This window comes from Ochotona princeps, chromosome 13, assembly GCF_030435755.1.
Source record: "Ochotona princeps isolate mOchPri1 chromosome 13, mOchPri1.hap1, whole genome shotgun sequence".
NCBI classification, from domain to species: Eukaryota; Metazoa; Chordata; class Mammalia; order Lagomorpha; family Ochotonidae; genus Ochotona; species Ochotona princeps.
In genome coordinates this window covers 60,666,350-60,681,348 of record NC_080844.1, presented here as the reverse complement: position 1 = coordinate 60,681,348, position 14,999 = coordinate 60,666,350, and the positions used below count along the sequence as shown (strand labels likewise).

Sequence of the window (14,999 nt, the reverse complement as noted above, 5' to 3'; positions counted from 1 at the left end):
CCTAGGGCCAGGCTAAGGCCTCCCACCAAGTGGAGTCTCAAGAACTCGAGGGTGGGGTTCGGCACTTACCCATGTAGCCAACGGTGCCAACTCGGCCACGGATCAGGTCTCCCTCGGGGATTTTCACAGCCAGGCCCAGGTCTGAGATCCGGATGTGGCCTGAGGGTGGACAACAGGGTCAGCGGGGGTGGGGGAGCAAGGTGGCAGTGTGGCCAGGTGCTGCAGGTGCCCTGGCTGTCCCTTGTGCAGTGAGGACCGGGACCCCATGCTGCCCCTCAGGATGCCTGCAGGGCCTGGGAGAGCTGGGAGAGAGGAGCAGTGTGAGGACTGAAGCCAAGAGGCCAAGGTCACCTGGGCCCACTGGCCACAGGCCGCCTGCCCCATCCAGTGCCAGAATGGGCTTCTTGGAAGGCTCGGGTCACCAGGTTTCAGATGCCTCGGCCTGATTTGGGGCTTGCTTCATGGGAAAAGTATGAAAGCCTCCTGACATTTTGCAACAGTTTGCTTCAGGGGAAAATGTTATAAAGCAATTTAGGAAGCAACGCCCTGGCCTGCCGCCTGGGCCTGTGGAGGTTGTTTTTTCCCTTTGCAGAGGCAAAAAGGGAGGAGACGTCTGGCTTGGCTGGGCCAAGACTGGAGAGGCGATCAGAGCTCATGGGGCAGGACTGACCCCTCGACCCTGGCGACAGTCCCACACTGACAGCCCTGCCCACCCCCTCGTCTTACCCACCCAGCAGGGTCACGGCCACATCTCACCCTGCAGGAAGGGACACACCCCTTCCCTTCCTTGTCTGTGGACTTCAGGGCGCTCTGGACCTCAGCAAAATTCAACTCCAGCAACACCTGCCAGGTCCAAGCTGCTTGGCTTCCTCTAACTCAGCAGGGTTGGACAGGCAGGTGTGGGGCTGTGGGTGCGGAGCCCATGAGGACAGGGGCGGCCTCTGGGCACACAGCATGTCCGGACCCCCACCTGCTCTCCACAGGGCAACATCTCAAGCAGCCCTTCCCCTCAAGTCATCATGGCCTGCCTCCCTGCTTTCTCCTCGTGCCTCTCCTGTCTGGGTCTACAGCCTGCTGGCAGGATACCTGGACACTGCTGTGACCTTGGTGGGCTGAGCCTTCTGAGCCTCAGTCCTGCTATCTGTAAGCTGGGTACAGGAGACAATCCTGCCCCCTCTAAGCAGAACAGGCAAAAACCATTTAACAGGTGTGAGAGGAGAGACGGGTTGGGTGGGGAGGTGGTCACTGAGGTTGTGCTCCTTGCTCACACTCACACCTGAGACAGGAGCCCTGTGTGTGCAGTGTCCCCTGATGCCACCTGGAGGAGCCTCAGCACTGCGTCTGCCCCCGTGCAGGCAGGCGGGACACACTGTGTCCATCTCGCGAGCAGAATGAGGACACAGAGGGTGTCAAGAACTGCTCTGGGCTGCTCCTTCAGTGCTCCTGGCCTGGCCACACCCACCCCAGATGGAGGAGGGGAGGATTGGGGTCCACTCTCCACCTGTTCCCTCTCAGGGCTGCCCCTCCCCTGGTCTTCCCGGAGCCTCAGGGAGGCCACTGCGCCCTGTGCACTGCGCCAGTCACCTGGGCTTCCTGCACCGCCCGGACTCACCATAATCGTCCAACAGGATGTTCTCGGGCTTCAGATCTCTATAAAGGAAAATAGAGACACAGTTAGCTGGGACGCATGGTGTGACCTCTGGGGTCTCCACAGTGCCAGGATCTGAGGGCAAGGGCAGCAGAGGCCTGGCCTGATGAGAAACGGTCTTCTTGAGAGGCAAGAGCAGGGCCGAGAGGAGCGTGTGCCGCTCGGCTGAGTCACGGAGCACATGGCGCCGGCTCAAGTTCTCCACCCAACATCCAGCCTTAACTGGTGGCAGCTTTTTAAGGGTCTGATCTTTTTTTTCCTTCTCATTTGAGAGGCAGACCACAGGGGAGACATGTACTGGTTTACTCTCCCAATGACAGTAACAGCAGGGGCGGGGCCAGGCCGAAGCCAGAGGGTGGAAACTCTAGACCACGCTGACGGCAGGGTCCCCAGGTCCTTGAGATGTCGCCTGCTGCCTCCCAGGTGGACATCAGCAGCCAAGTGGGGACTCAAACCCAGGCGATGTGTTATAGGAGTCCTAACCGCCAGGCCAGATGCCCACCCAGGGATGTGTCAGTCACCTCACACTCTTTCCCAGAAGCCTTTGTGCCCCCTCCACCTGCCCTTGCCCCACTGCATGGGAAGATCCAGAGAAGACACTCCACACCCCCAGACCCACTCACAGAAATGATCATGGCAACTCCACCAAGAAACGGCTAGAACACTCAAGGCCTCACAGCCAAAGGGAATTTTGTTTTTTTTTTTTTTTTAAAGATTTATTCATTTTATTACAGCCAGATATACACAGAGGAGGAGAGACAGAGAGGAAGATCTTCCGTCCGATGATTCACTCCCCAAGTGAGCCGCAACGGGCCGATGCGCGCCGATCCGATGCCGGGAACCTGGAACCTCTTCCGGGTCTCCCACGCGGGTGCAGTGTCCCAAAGCATTGGGCCGTCCTCAACTGCTTTCCCAGGCCACAAGCAGGGAGCTGGATGGGAAGTGGAGCTGCCGGGATTAGAACCGGCGCCCATATGGGATCCCGGGGCTTTCAAGGCGAGGACTTTAGCCGCTAGATCACGCCGCCGGGCCCCCAAAGGGAATTTTAAATAGCTCATGTAGATGTATGTATTTACTCCAGAGATGTACACTGGTCAACCAAGACATTTGAAAAAGTACATGACACCATTACAGCTTTCTGTGCAGGGCAGGGAAAGTAGACAGAGGGACAGGATTCCCTGCCATGGAAGGGGACTGTTTTCACGCACCCTTAGGTGAGGGGTGGACTACTGCAATCACAAGCCCCTGGATACCTAAGCCACAGAGGCTGGAAAACAGTTGCTGGACCATAGCCTATTGCACTTCCTGAGACTTGTGCACCTGCTGGGACTCGTGTACCTGCAGCCTGTGCTGGACTCCCCCCCCCCACACACCTGGGTTCCACGGTGCTGCTCACCTGTACACAGTGTTCTCGCGATGGAGGTCTTCCAGGCCACAGAGGATCTCTGCCGCATAGAATAGGGCACGCTCCTCCTCGAAGCCGGGGTTCCCCATATTATAGATGTGGAACTTGAGGTCTCCCCCATTCATGATGGTCAGGACCAAGCACAACGCATCCTTAGTCTCATAGGCGTAGGCCAGGTTGACCTGTGTGTGTAAGAGCAAGTATTACGGTGAGGGTCATGGGGCCTCCTGCCCACTCCTAGGTCCCTCCAGGAAGCCCGAGTCTGTGGCTGGGCGGGAAGAGCAAGCAGTCTCTTGCTGCTGCCCTGTCCCCTGCTGTCTGGGGCCACCAGGCTCAGCTTTTCCCTCTCATTCCAATGGCTGGTTCCAGGTGAGGGGCTGAGGCAAGGCACGGTGAACCCTGGCCTTCAGGATGGCACACCATCACACACATTCCTGCCAGAAAAGCTCATGAGCATCACTTGGTTAAATGCCAGGCTGTGAGGGTTTGTGCTCTTGGGGGGGAGGGGGAGAGGACGAGGAGGTGGCTGCAGGGAGGTGGCTAGAGAAGGCCAGGACCTTCTCTAGCGTGTAAGACGCACCTGCTGCACCTACCACGGGACCACCAACCCAGGCTGTCTGGCTGAGGACTGAAGTTATGCGGCAGCAGCGGAGGCAGGTGGTCCTGGTGGACGCTGTACACTCATACCACTCCCTTCTCTACCCACAGAGTCTACACAGATAAGACCGGGCCATCATGGGCCTGGCAGGGGACAGCTCAGACACAAGCATCAGGAATGGGGTTGTTTCTGAGCCGAGGAGCTACGTGGACTCAGAGGCTGCTTCAGCCCCGTGGTCTGGGGCTGTAGGTGCCAGCCTCCTCCCTCACCTGCCAGGAGGAGGTGGTGCTGAGGGCGGGCTCTGGGCAGTGCCACTGTGGGCACCCTCCTGCCTGTACCGCAGCCAGGGCTCAGCCCTAACCATGTGAGACCCACCAGCCCCAACTCTGGCACTGCCCCTCAGTGAGGGGAGCTCGAGGGGTGATGCTGAAGTAGTGGTCAGTGGTCCCTGCACACCTGGAGAACCTGCAGAGGAGGTCTGGACTCAAGGGAGCCTAGAGCCATGGCTGGCGTATGGCATGGTGCCTCTGCACCACCCTCCCCTTCACGCTGGGCAAGGCTGGCAGCCTGGGATGGCACCCAGAGGCCCAAATGTCTGTGTTCTTGCAAAGCCACTTTATAAAGTCGCTCAGCTCCAGAGAATGTTAAAGCACTAGCTTCACAGAGGGTGCAGTGCACTGGCAGCTCTGGGAACAGGACAGACAGCCACCTTGACCACAGTGCATGCCTCACAGGCAGGGCAAGTGGCTGCCTCCTCATAGCTTGTCCCTCTCACGGTCTCTCCGTATGCCTGCCGGATAGGCAGGGTAGAGCCGGTCTCCGGCAGCAGGGCCTGGTATGGCCGCTCACTCACCACGAACCGGCTGTTGACCTTCTCCAGGATCTGCTTCTCGTTGAGCGCCATGGACTCCCCCTTCCTCTTCTTGACCCTCTTCTTCTCCAAGCGCTTGCACGCGTACATTTTACCTGTGGCCCGGACCTGACAGGCGCAGACCTGATGCCAGAGACATACCAAAGTCACAGGGTACCATGCTGGTCTGCACCGGACTCCCCCAAGTCTGGGCATCAGGGTCTCAAGAGCCCCCTGGCCTGCCTGTGAGTGCTCCTGGCCCATAGGATGTAAGACCACCTGACTCTGGACCCCCCCCACCCCCCCGCTGGGCCTTGCCCCCTCCTCCCCTTGGGGCAGCCTGAGGCTGCGAAGGTGCAAGATCAGCTTCTCACAGCCGTGGCCTCAGGCTATCCCTAGAGTCCTCTCCTGAGAGATGCTGGCAGAACAGGCTTGTTTTAGGGAGCAGTGGCAGGAGGCCCTCCAGGTCCCTGACTTTAGAACAAGGCCTCTGGGCTCCAGGCAAAGTTCTGCCCCTTCTTGGCTGGGTCAGGTAACTGTGTGGAACCTCAGCTTTGCCCACCTCTGAAGTGGGGAGGCTTGCCTTGTGTCGGGGAAGGCCAGATGCTGCACAAGTAAATCTCTGATCCCATGGAACTCCACACAGCACTTCATACAGCACCAAGGACACCACAATGTGGCCACACCACAAGCCCCTACTTCCTCCTCTCCAAACACAACAGAGCAGCCCTTTTTTATCCACAGATGGGGACCCTCCCCAGGTCTGTCTGTGCAGCTCCCTCCTCCCTCCCTCTACCTGCCTCAGGCCTCAGGGCCTCCCCTCCCTCTGCTCCAGGGGTCCTGGGCAAAACCTCTGGGGAAACACTTTGGGGCATCCTGAAAGGAGGATAGGAATGGGGCCCATGGGAGCTGTCCATTGGGAGTGTGGGGTCCACTCACCTCCCCGAAGCCCCCTTTCCCCAGCACTCGGTACTGCCTGAAAGTAGTTTTGGTCACTGGTTGCCTGGAAAAGAAGCAGGAATTGACAGTGGTCCCCTGGGGTGAAGTTTCAGAACCAGACACTGACAGCAGCTGTGTGATGGGCTCCATCCCAGGACATCCTGACAGCCCCAGGGGACCATTGCTGCTGAGAACACATCTGAGGGCTTCCTCTGGGGGTCAGCATCCAAGGCTCAGGCCCCACGGGCCAGGCTGAGCAGCCCTCACTTTCTCAGAGGGCAATGCAAAAAGATGCTCAGCTTTGTGGCTCCCTCTTTTCCAAATGCAAACCTGAGTCTGGTGAGTTGGTGGGTCACAACCTATATGCAGGGAAGATGCCACCTGCTGGCTTTAGGTCTAAACTGGGCAATCCACCACCATGGATGCAGGGCACAGGAGGATCCTGGGTGCCCAGCACAGTGCTGGGAAAGTAATCACTGCTGTGTGTCCTCACGCTCTTTCTAACTCGACGATACTGTTTTATGTTGTCACACAGGACTTTATTTTTAAATTAAAGGATATTTGTCTATTTGAGAGGCAGTATTACACAGAGATAAGGGGAGGGAGGAAGAGGGGACAGAGAAAGAAAAGATCTTTCATCTACTCCCCAAATGACCACAATAGCCAGGGCTGGACCAGGTCTGGTTAGGAGCCTGAAACTTCATCCAGGTCTCCTTCCTTCATGGGTGGCGGGAGCCCAAGTTCTTGGCCATCTCCTGCTGCTTTCATAGGTGCATCAGAAGGAAGCTGAATCGGAGGTGGAACAGCTGGAAGTCGAACAGGTGCCCATATTGGATGCTGGAATTGCAAGTGGCAGTTTCACCTGGCGCACAACACTGGCCCTGAGATAGGACTTGGAGAGTGAAACAAGGATAGTACTGGAGCGAATGAACAGTCATCTGTTCAAGCAGAAGGCTCCAGAGCAGCCTGGAGAATCTGTATCTCTGTGTCTAACTGCTGTGCTGTGGACAACTGGCTTCAAAAGTCAGGTGGGTTCCTGACTCCTCAGGACTGCTCCTGAGTGCTCCACACCAAGCATCCTGTCCAGGGAAGAGGCTGTGGGCCAGAGAACTGGTACAGCTGGAGAGGGAGCAATGAGCCTCAGTAGGTAGCGCAGCAGGTCCTGGATGAAGGAAAATACTCCCTACCCCCTACCCTGGCCACCCTTGGGTCTAGGGAGGGTATGGGTTTCCCCAGATATCCCATCTCTAGCCCCAAGGCTGATTCTTTTTTTTTTTTTTTTTTTGAAAACCTGGTACTCATGGGCACTCCCATGTGGGGCTCTTTCTTGGGGTGTCTGCTTAGGAAGTGGGGTCCAGTCCCTGGCAGAAGCCCAGAGCTAGTCAAAGCTGGCCTCCTCACTGCCCTGTTCCTGTCTGACGCACAGGAGCAGCCGGGCGGCCGTGGAGAAAACCCACCGTGTGCCTGCATCATCGTGCGGCTAGCCTGGGGCGGCCTTCCTCCCGGCTGCCCAGAGACCACATGAAGGCGGCCAAGGCCCAACAGTTTACGATACATGGAGAAGCAGCAGCCAGGCGAGCGACCGCAGGGCTGCTCCACCGGGGCAAGGAGTGTAATACGATTTCCCCGGAATTTTTTGGTTAACCTTGGGAGGGAAAAAAATTCCCTTTAATATTTCCACAGGGTAGCACTGGCAGCCCATGATCTTGTTTGCCAAGGGGAAAAAAGCATGGGAGGAAGGCAGGGTGCTGTCAGCCATTTGGGCGTTCTTAGCTCAGATCCTGCCTCCCACCACTTGATGCCTTTGGGAGGGAGAACTTGTAATTCCTTTGGTTAGCGCACAGATATTTTTTGTTTGTTTGTTTGATATGTTCTTCTATCTTATGGGCTTGGTACAGTTAAGAGAAATGGAAGCCCGTGGTCACAGCCTGAGGCGTCCATGGGATTAGTGTATCTGGGAGGGCCAAGAGCCCAGGATTGACAGAAGGGCTCTGGGTTCAGATTCCAGCCCTGCAGGGCCCTGGCTATGTGGCTTGGGACCCCCTCACCACCCTCTCTGAGCCTCATATCTTTACACACATAGATAATGAGAAGTCACAGGTGGCCAGTGGTGGCCAGTAGTGGTCAGCAGCCTATGGACCATGACATCCACTGGGCATTGCATCATCCTTACCCAGCAGAGAAACAGCCTGTCCAGAGGCTGCAGAGCAAGGCTGAGCCTGGGCTTGAGGGGGCTCCTGTCCTGTGGCATCTGCTAGTGGCTGCAGGAGACCCGAGCCATGGTGGTATGACACATGTGCAGATTAGCGCTCTGAGGTGGCCACCAGGACCAGGACTCCTTCCTGGCTTTTGCGAGAGAAGTTTCCACTCCAACTACCAGCTCAACCCAGCATGGAGGCAGAGCAGGCACATCCTGGAATGTTCCAGGTGGACTGAGCACCAGCTGGCCCGGCCCTATTCTCCCAAGACCACACTTGGGGCTTACAACGGAACAGTCCTGCTGGCCACAATCAGGTGCTGAGGTGACAGGTCTCCACTTCCCCAGCAGTCACAGGCAGGCCATCTCTGCTAGGTCGAACTGTGCCCATGCATGGGAGAGCACTTTGAAGGGAATGGGGCTGCAGGAGCAGGTGTTTGGTGTAGGGGTCAAGACACTGTTTGGGATACCTGCACCCCACTTTAGTGCCTGGGTGTGAGCCTCACAGCTTCCTGCCTGAGGAGACTCTGGAAGGCAGTGGTAATGGCTCAAGTGGGCAGATCTCTGCCATCCACGTGGGATTTTTAGATAGAGCTCCCAGTGCTTGGCCTCGGCCTGGCCCGGTTTCAGACACTGGGGGCATCTGGGGAGCAAACCAGAAGATGGAAGGTCTCTTCCTGTCTAGTTCTATGTCTCTCAAAAAATCAATTAAGGATAGATGAATAAATTCTACCTGAGAGATCAAAGCAGCCAATAAAACAGGAACATGCAGCATCAAAGAGAGGAAGAAATAAACAAGGGGCAGGAGGCAGGAGGACAAAGTTGATGATGTTGAGGGTAAGCAGGTCCCAAGGCAGTGGTGGGCCTCAGAACAGGAGGCCTGCTGTTATCCAGACAAATCAGCCTGAGGATGCCCAAAGTCCACTGCTGGCAGCTCCTAGGGATGTACTTGCTAAACCATTGCAACGATTTATGTACAAAGCCACCCAATATTTGGAGGAAAGGTCGCATTAAAAAATTGAGCACAAGGCCAATGACCACCCACAGCGCCGTGGGTTGCACATCAGGTGTGCAACTATTTCAAAGCATATGGTAGCTCTTACAGCAGGCAGAGGAAGGTGCCCTGAGACAGGGAGCCAGGAAAGCCAGGATGGTGCACTCAGTCTGCTCAGGTGTTCTTACAACGTTTCTAGGATGCACAAGAACATGGAAACAGGAGGAGCATGGTTCAGGTTGTTGGCCCTGGGCCCAGGGGAGGAAGAGGCCTTGATCGAGCATGATTTCTGGATGGAAGATCCTCCCCTCCCGCCCCCGGCTCCCCATCCCCCAACGCCCTCACCTGGTGTACTCACCTTTCTAGCCACTTCCACTGCAGGAAGCGGTCAAAGTACATGCTGTCCAGGTACTCGAGGAATGGCTCTCCACTCAGGTAGTCGTGGACAGACCTGGCCCGCAGGGGACAGAGGGACAGGTACTTCACAGTGCTGCCACCGCCTGGGCCCATGCCTTCCCAGCCTTTGGGAATGCACCACAGGTGCCAGGCCCTGGTGTGGTCCTTCTAGCCACAGGGTGGGTTCTAAGCAGGTGATCTGAACTCCTGTTACATGAACCTGCGATGTGCTGGGTATGGCCCTGGGATGTGGCAGGTAATACATGGACATGGGAAGCTAAGCAGGAAGTCCCAAATATTAAGGAAGCCCCTCTTCTCCACTGCACACCTCATCACAAATGTGGTCTCTGAAAGGGTCCCCTGAGCTTGGCTGTGAGCACATGCAGACGGAAGGAGGCACCGAGCTGGGACTCGAGATGTGTGTGTTGGGGGGCGGAGTAGAGTAGGGAGGTGCACTCAGGGGCCAGTCTTTGGATCTGGTGCAGGCCAGCGAAGCCATAGTCACCCAGTGTGGGCCAGATGCCCTGGTAGACTGCTGAGTTTCTGAGGCTACCAGGGCAGGGCCTGGCAGGAGGAAGTGATGGGTATATTTCCTTTAAAAAGTGACCGTGCTGGGGCTGGTGTTTGGTGCAGTAGTTTAAACTGCTGCTTGAGAGTCTGGCATTCCATCTGAGCAACTGTGAATCCTGTGCTGTTGGCTGGGCTGACCAGCCAGCCTGTGCAGGCACTGAGATTTGGCGCAGGTGGGTGACCACGGCAGGATTTGTGTCCTGCTGGACTTGAAAATGGGCCAGTTTAGAAGGCCAGGAAGATCGTTCCCTTAGGGTCAGCAGCCAAGACCCCACCCACTGGCAGACTGGCCCTGGCCGGTGAGCGGGTTGGTTTTGCTTGTATTCCCCTGGCACTTACACAAGGTGGCCCCGGGGCAGGTCACCAACAGGCTGGTGTTGGTTGAAAGAGTCCCGCCTGCTTATCTGTTCTCTTCAGCAACTGGCAATGTGTTGGTGTATACAGCAGGCGCTTAATGTCTGTAGTGCTGAGTAAGAAAGCACAGGACGCACCCAGACTCCCATCTGGGAGGTTCAATATGCTGTGGATGGCCCTACGGTACACATGTACACATGTGTGTGTGCATGTGAGCTGACAGCAGGGGGGTGTGTTCCTAGGTGCTTACATCTTAGGAGCGTGTGTGTGCTGGGTGGCATGAGGCTCAGGGCGTGTGGCAGGCAGCACACACACTGGCTGTCTTGCCCTTCTTGGAGTGGATACACAGCCCGCACACATGTGTGCCGGCAGCCCCACTCTGGTTGGTGGCAGTGGTGAAGGTTGGGGTCCTGGGAAAGATTTCCCAACCACTTGGCCACAGTCAAAGCTTCGGGTTTGTTTGTTTCTTGGCCCAGAGAGCCACGTGCTTCCAATATCTCTTGGGGCAGGTGTTTTCTTTGGACTTCTCTCTCCTTTTGTGCACAGGCATCCCCCCTGTCCACAGGGGGTACATTTTAAGACTTCCCCAAATAACCTTTCTACAGTGTTCTTTCTGGACACACATTCAGACCCACAACAAAGTGTAACCAGAATCAGACTAGGAGATGGACTGCAATTACAGTATAACAGCCACAACAATGCACTGCCATATTAGCATTCATTTCTGGGATGCTCTATGTTCTGTTTTGGGGCAGAGGTTGAGTGTGGAGTAGGCTTAGAAAGTGGAATGGGGGAAGTGAGCTGTGGACATAGAGACTTCTATGGCCTGGCTGGGGACCCTTGGGGCACCGAAGACCTGCCCTAGTTTCCAGGTGCAGGTCCAAGGGCAGCCCCTCTCCTAGGGGGCAGACGCGCCCACCCAAGCAAGGAGGCGGGGCTGGGGCAGGAGCACTCACCGCGCACAGGCTGCGAAGAGCTCCTTGCAGGGTCTCTGTAGCAACTGCTCCTCCGTCTGGGAGACCAGGTCTCGGCCAACTCGGGCGATGAAAGCTGGGGACTGGAGGATGAGAAAAGGGGCTGGTCAGTGAGGGCGAGCAGCAGGGTGGCCTGGGCAGCCTGGAAGTGCTCCACAGGCTGGGCTGGCTGACGGTGAACAAACTGCACTGAGGGGGAGATGGCAAGCTCTGCCCGGACAGGTTATGTGGGGTCAGGGGGCACTGCTGAGCCCTGGGCCTCCGGGGCCTTGTGCAAATGTTCCCAAATGCCTGCTCAGCAGCGAGACCCCATGGAGCTTGGTGACGTCTTTGGCCTTTGTTTTTTGTTTATTATTATTTATTTAGCTTTGGCCTTTCTTGAGCCTATGTCCTCTGAGGGCTAGGTTCAGGCTAGTCCTAAGGTTCAGACGTTAACAGGTTTAGAGGGTACACAGAAAGACAACAGCAAGTGCACGGGCAGCTATGCAGTGGGCAGAGGGGAGCGTCCTGTTCTTGGCCTCAATGTCTGCAGGGAGACTGTGGGGAACCTAGTGTGCCTGCCCCCTCGCCCCTCAAATCAGGAGGTAAAGCTTTGGGCCCACACCCTGGTGTTCAGCAACAAGTGTGACATCAGCACTGTCAAAGTCATTTCATTCATGCCCAGGAGACCTGAGCGGTTCATGGGTCTGCATTCTCCACACAGGAGGCAACCCCTAACAATCCCCCCTTCCTGGGGCAGGCGGCCCAGGGTCCTGACCGGCCTTGTCCCCACCCATTCCCGGGGTTGATTCACCAGCTGGGCTTTGAGGTGGGTTTTAATAAATTACAGGGATGATTGAGGAAATTGCTGGGAGTAGGTTCAGAAAGCGGGGTGCAGCCACATCCTTCGCCCCAGGGGATGCGGGAATCCGCAAGGCTTTCCCCCGCCCACCCTGCCACCAAGGCTGAACTCTGACCCTGGGGCTGGCTGCTGGGTGGTGGCTGTGAGGCCAGGATCCTGGAACTGCAGCATCTCTGCTGAGTGAAGTTGGTGGCTCTTTGCTATGCCCAAATGTCTGCCTTCCCCCTCCTTCCTTCCTCCCAGGCCCCACTCTCTGGCTTGCTGTTGGCCCTGGGCCCTCCTTCCTAACGCTGCACTCCCAATCCTCCATTCTCCCCCACTCCCCATGGCTGTGAGTGTGGGTGCTTGGTCCTAGATCCTGACTTTGGCCGTTTTGTGCCTTGCTCTTCTCTGCTTTAACAGCAGAGCTGCCCTCAACGGGAGAAGGTCACTTTTGGGAACTAAGGGTTGGGTGCGTTAGCTTCTATGATTTGGAGAAATGGGAGGAATTCTGGCAGCTGACACACTTGGGAATATACCGACTCCACGCTCCCCCAGCACAGTGGAACCTTTGTAGGAACCTTGGGCTGTGACAGCTCTGCCTCAGGCAGCCTGGGTCTGGGAAGATGGTGCTGGCACGGAGCAGGTGCTCAACGTGTCAACAAGCGAGAAGATGGAGTGGGTTGTATGACCTAACAGAGATGCCGTGTGAGTTGTGAGGTCCCCTGTTACCGGCACTCAGGCACCCTGGCCCTGCCAGCACTCATCATCTCCAACTTAGAAAGATCCTACCCCTCTACCCCCACCACAGGCTAAGCCTGGCGTTGGCATGAAGTAGGGGTGGGACTTTGGTGGTCCTCCACTGCTGAGGGCTTCCTCTCTGGTCAGGATGCCCCAACAAGACCACATCCTAGCAACAGAGTTCTAGTGTCTCAGTCACATAGCAAAGAATCCACGCAGAACTCTGTGGCCTCAAAGTGTTAGAGCAGCAAACTTTTCTCCTTATCCAAAAGAAATCTGACTACAGACCAAATAGTTAAGACCAATCAAAAGAACACACTTGGCAACAAAGGCGTAGATATGTGAGTACTGAAGGCTACCTCCAGCCAGGTGCCATGCTCAACTGGTGTCTTGAGGATGGCTCCACAAGGCAGGATGGCCATGGTGACCATCATTGCAGGTGAGGAAACTGAGGTTCAAAAGGGTGATTCTCCCAAGGTCACCATCGACTAGTAGGTGACAGGAAAGGATGTGAGCCCTGACTGGAGAAGCCTGAGTAAGTTCTGGTTGGAGGTGAGGTGGGGTACTGGTTTGGTCCCTGTATTCTCCTCGGCTCTCAACCCCTCACTTCACAGGAGATGCCCAGGGTGTGAACTGAGCCCTAGCTGCTACAGGGTCCTGCCAGCAGAGACAGCCGAGGCAGGGAGGCCTTAGGCCTCCTGCTCCTCACCCACTGCACCTGCAGGCAGGATGCTCCCTTCTCAGTGGATGGTGGGGGCTGCCAGGGTCTGAGGGGCCTGCTGGGTCCTGCAGTCACATCACCCTGGGGAGCTGGCCAAGCCTTACAGAGGAGGTAATGAGTGGATAATAGTGCCTTTGGTTTAGCCACCATTGGCTTAAACTCAGTGTCTGGCCTGACATGAACAGATTAAGTGATTCCAACCAACCCCTTTCAAGTGGCTCCAGGGACCGCAGCCCTTGCCAAGAAGCGGGGATAAGAAGCTGCTGGCCAGGGTAAGTCTGGAACTGGAGCCAGACCTGCCACAAGGGTACGGGGTGAGCAGCTGCTGTGTTTGCATCCATGGAACTGGGGGTGTCAGGGCCTTCCTCTCCAGCCTAGAGGAGCTAATGGCAAGAACAGAGCCATGTGGAGGCATGGCACAGCCTGGGGTGCAATGTGAGGCCCAGGGCTCTGGGTTCTGAGCAACCACAGCCAGTACCTGTGGCTATCCGCCTCTCATGCTAGCAGCTCCCCCCACCAAAGCAGCAGGGCAAATCGTTCCAGCCTCAGGCCTTGGGGAGAACCTACGAAAGGGAGGGGGCACAGTGTGCAGGTCAAGTAAGCTCTGAACAGCAATGCTCTCCCTATCCTGGGGACTCCGGAATGCCAGGAGGGGACAGTCCCTCTGGGAAGAGGATGAGGAAGCAGGGGCAATGGTATGTCCAATCAGAGAGAAGCCACGCGGGAGGGCCTCAAGGCACTTGGGCATCTGCAAGGGTAACAGGGCCAGGGAAGGGGATCTGGTGGAATCCCTGCCAGCTGGCTCCTCACCCACCTCCTTACAGCCCAGCCAGGCTGTCTGCTTTGCTGATACCTGTGCCCGGGGTGCTCCGGAGTCATCCGCCCAATGGAAGCTTGTAGGCAGTGGGAGAGGAAGCCTAAGGGGGTTTCCTGGGCAGTGCACTACACCAAGCGAAGCCCCCGAGGCCATTCGGAGGTGTGCAGGGCACGGCCCTAACCACAGCCCCTCCTCCACCTCGGTTTCTACATCCTCCCCTGCCCGTGACCCTAGACTTCAGCAAGCCATCCAGGCCAGAGCTCTATTGTTCACACCAGGGCCTCTGTCCAGGAACAGCATGGATGGTGGGTACAGATCCAAGGCGGGGAGCCCAGGACTCAAGTCAGGGCTTGTGCTAGGGCTGTGTTGGGACTGTGAGTGGGCTCAGAGTGCTTGTGTGCTTGGTTTGGGCTGTGATTTGGTGGTTAAGGGAGACTGCCCGCAGAAAGCCTCATTTGTTTGCACTCACACCTGCAAAGTCACAGGAGCCCTCTGCACTCAACCCAAAGCTGCAATCATCTGCATGGGGTATTTCAGGCATTGAGGTGGGCCAGGGAGCAGGGCAAGAAGACAGGGAGGGAAGCCTAGGCAGATCGCCCCTCTGTACCTGCCCTCAGTGACTGCCCCTGGAGCAGGAGGCAGTCCCATTCCAGGCTAGCCTCCACCCAAAGCCAAGGCCAACAGAGTGGTCAGCCCACAAGGTGGCGCAATGGAGTCCAGGGGCTATGGCCTTTCCAAGCAGCCCACCCTGGAGACACCACCAGTCAGGCTCACAGGAAGATGGGCCTCCTGTCCTTAAAGGGCAGGGAGGCCAAGATGCATACACCTGGGAGGGACAAGGACCAGGCGGGCACCCCCAGACCTGAGCGCTGTGGCCTGTGCACTAAGAGCCGGGGGTGAGGAGAGCAGAGCAGAGCAGAGCGAGAGGGACATACAGGTGTGGTGGGCAGTGAGGCTGCCATCTCAGGAGGCTGC

At 56.9% G+C, this 14,999-nt stretch overlaps 1 protein-coding gene across 2 annotated transcripts in view; it reads right to left on the bottom strand.

Annotated features, from left to right (window-relative positions):
- GRK5 (G protein-coupled receptor kinase 5) overlaps positions 1 to 14,999 on the bottom strand; it is a 190,466-nt gene that overhangs the window by 9,777 nt on the left and 165,690 nt on the right. For both annotated transcript variants that reach the window (XM_058671570.1, XM_058671571.1), the window contains exons 5-11: positions 10,908 to 11,008; positions 8,990 to 9,082; positions 5,441 to 5,504; positions 4,505 to 4,645; positions 3,045 to 3,235; positions 1,613 to 1,650; positions 70 to 159 (exon numbers count right to left, since the gene is read on the bottom strand). In XM_058671570.1, coding sequence (XP_058527553.1) covers positions 70 to 159; positions 1,613 to 1,650; positions 3,045 to 3,235; positions 4,505 to 4,645; positions 5,441 to 5,504; positions 8,990 to 9,082; positions 10,908 to 11,008 — 718 coding nt within the window. The remainder of the gene's footprint in view (positions 1 to 69; positions 160 to 1,612; positions 1,651 to 3,044; positions 3,236 to 4,504; positions 4,646 to 5,440; positions 5,505 to 8,989; positions 9,083 to 10,907; positions 11,009 to 14,999) is intronic.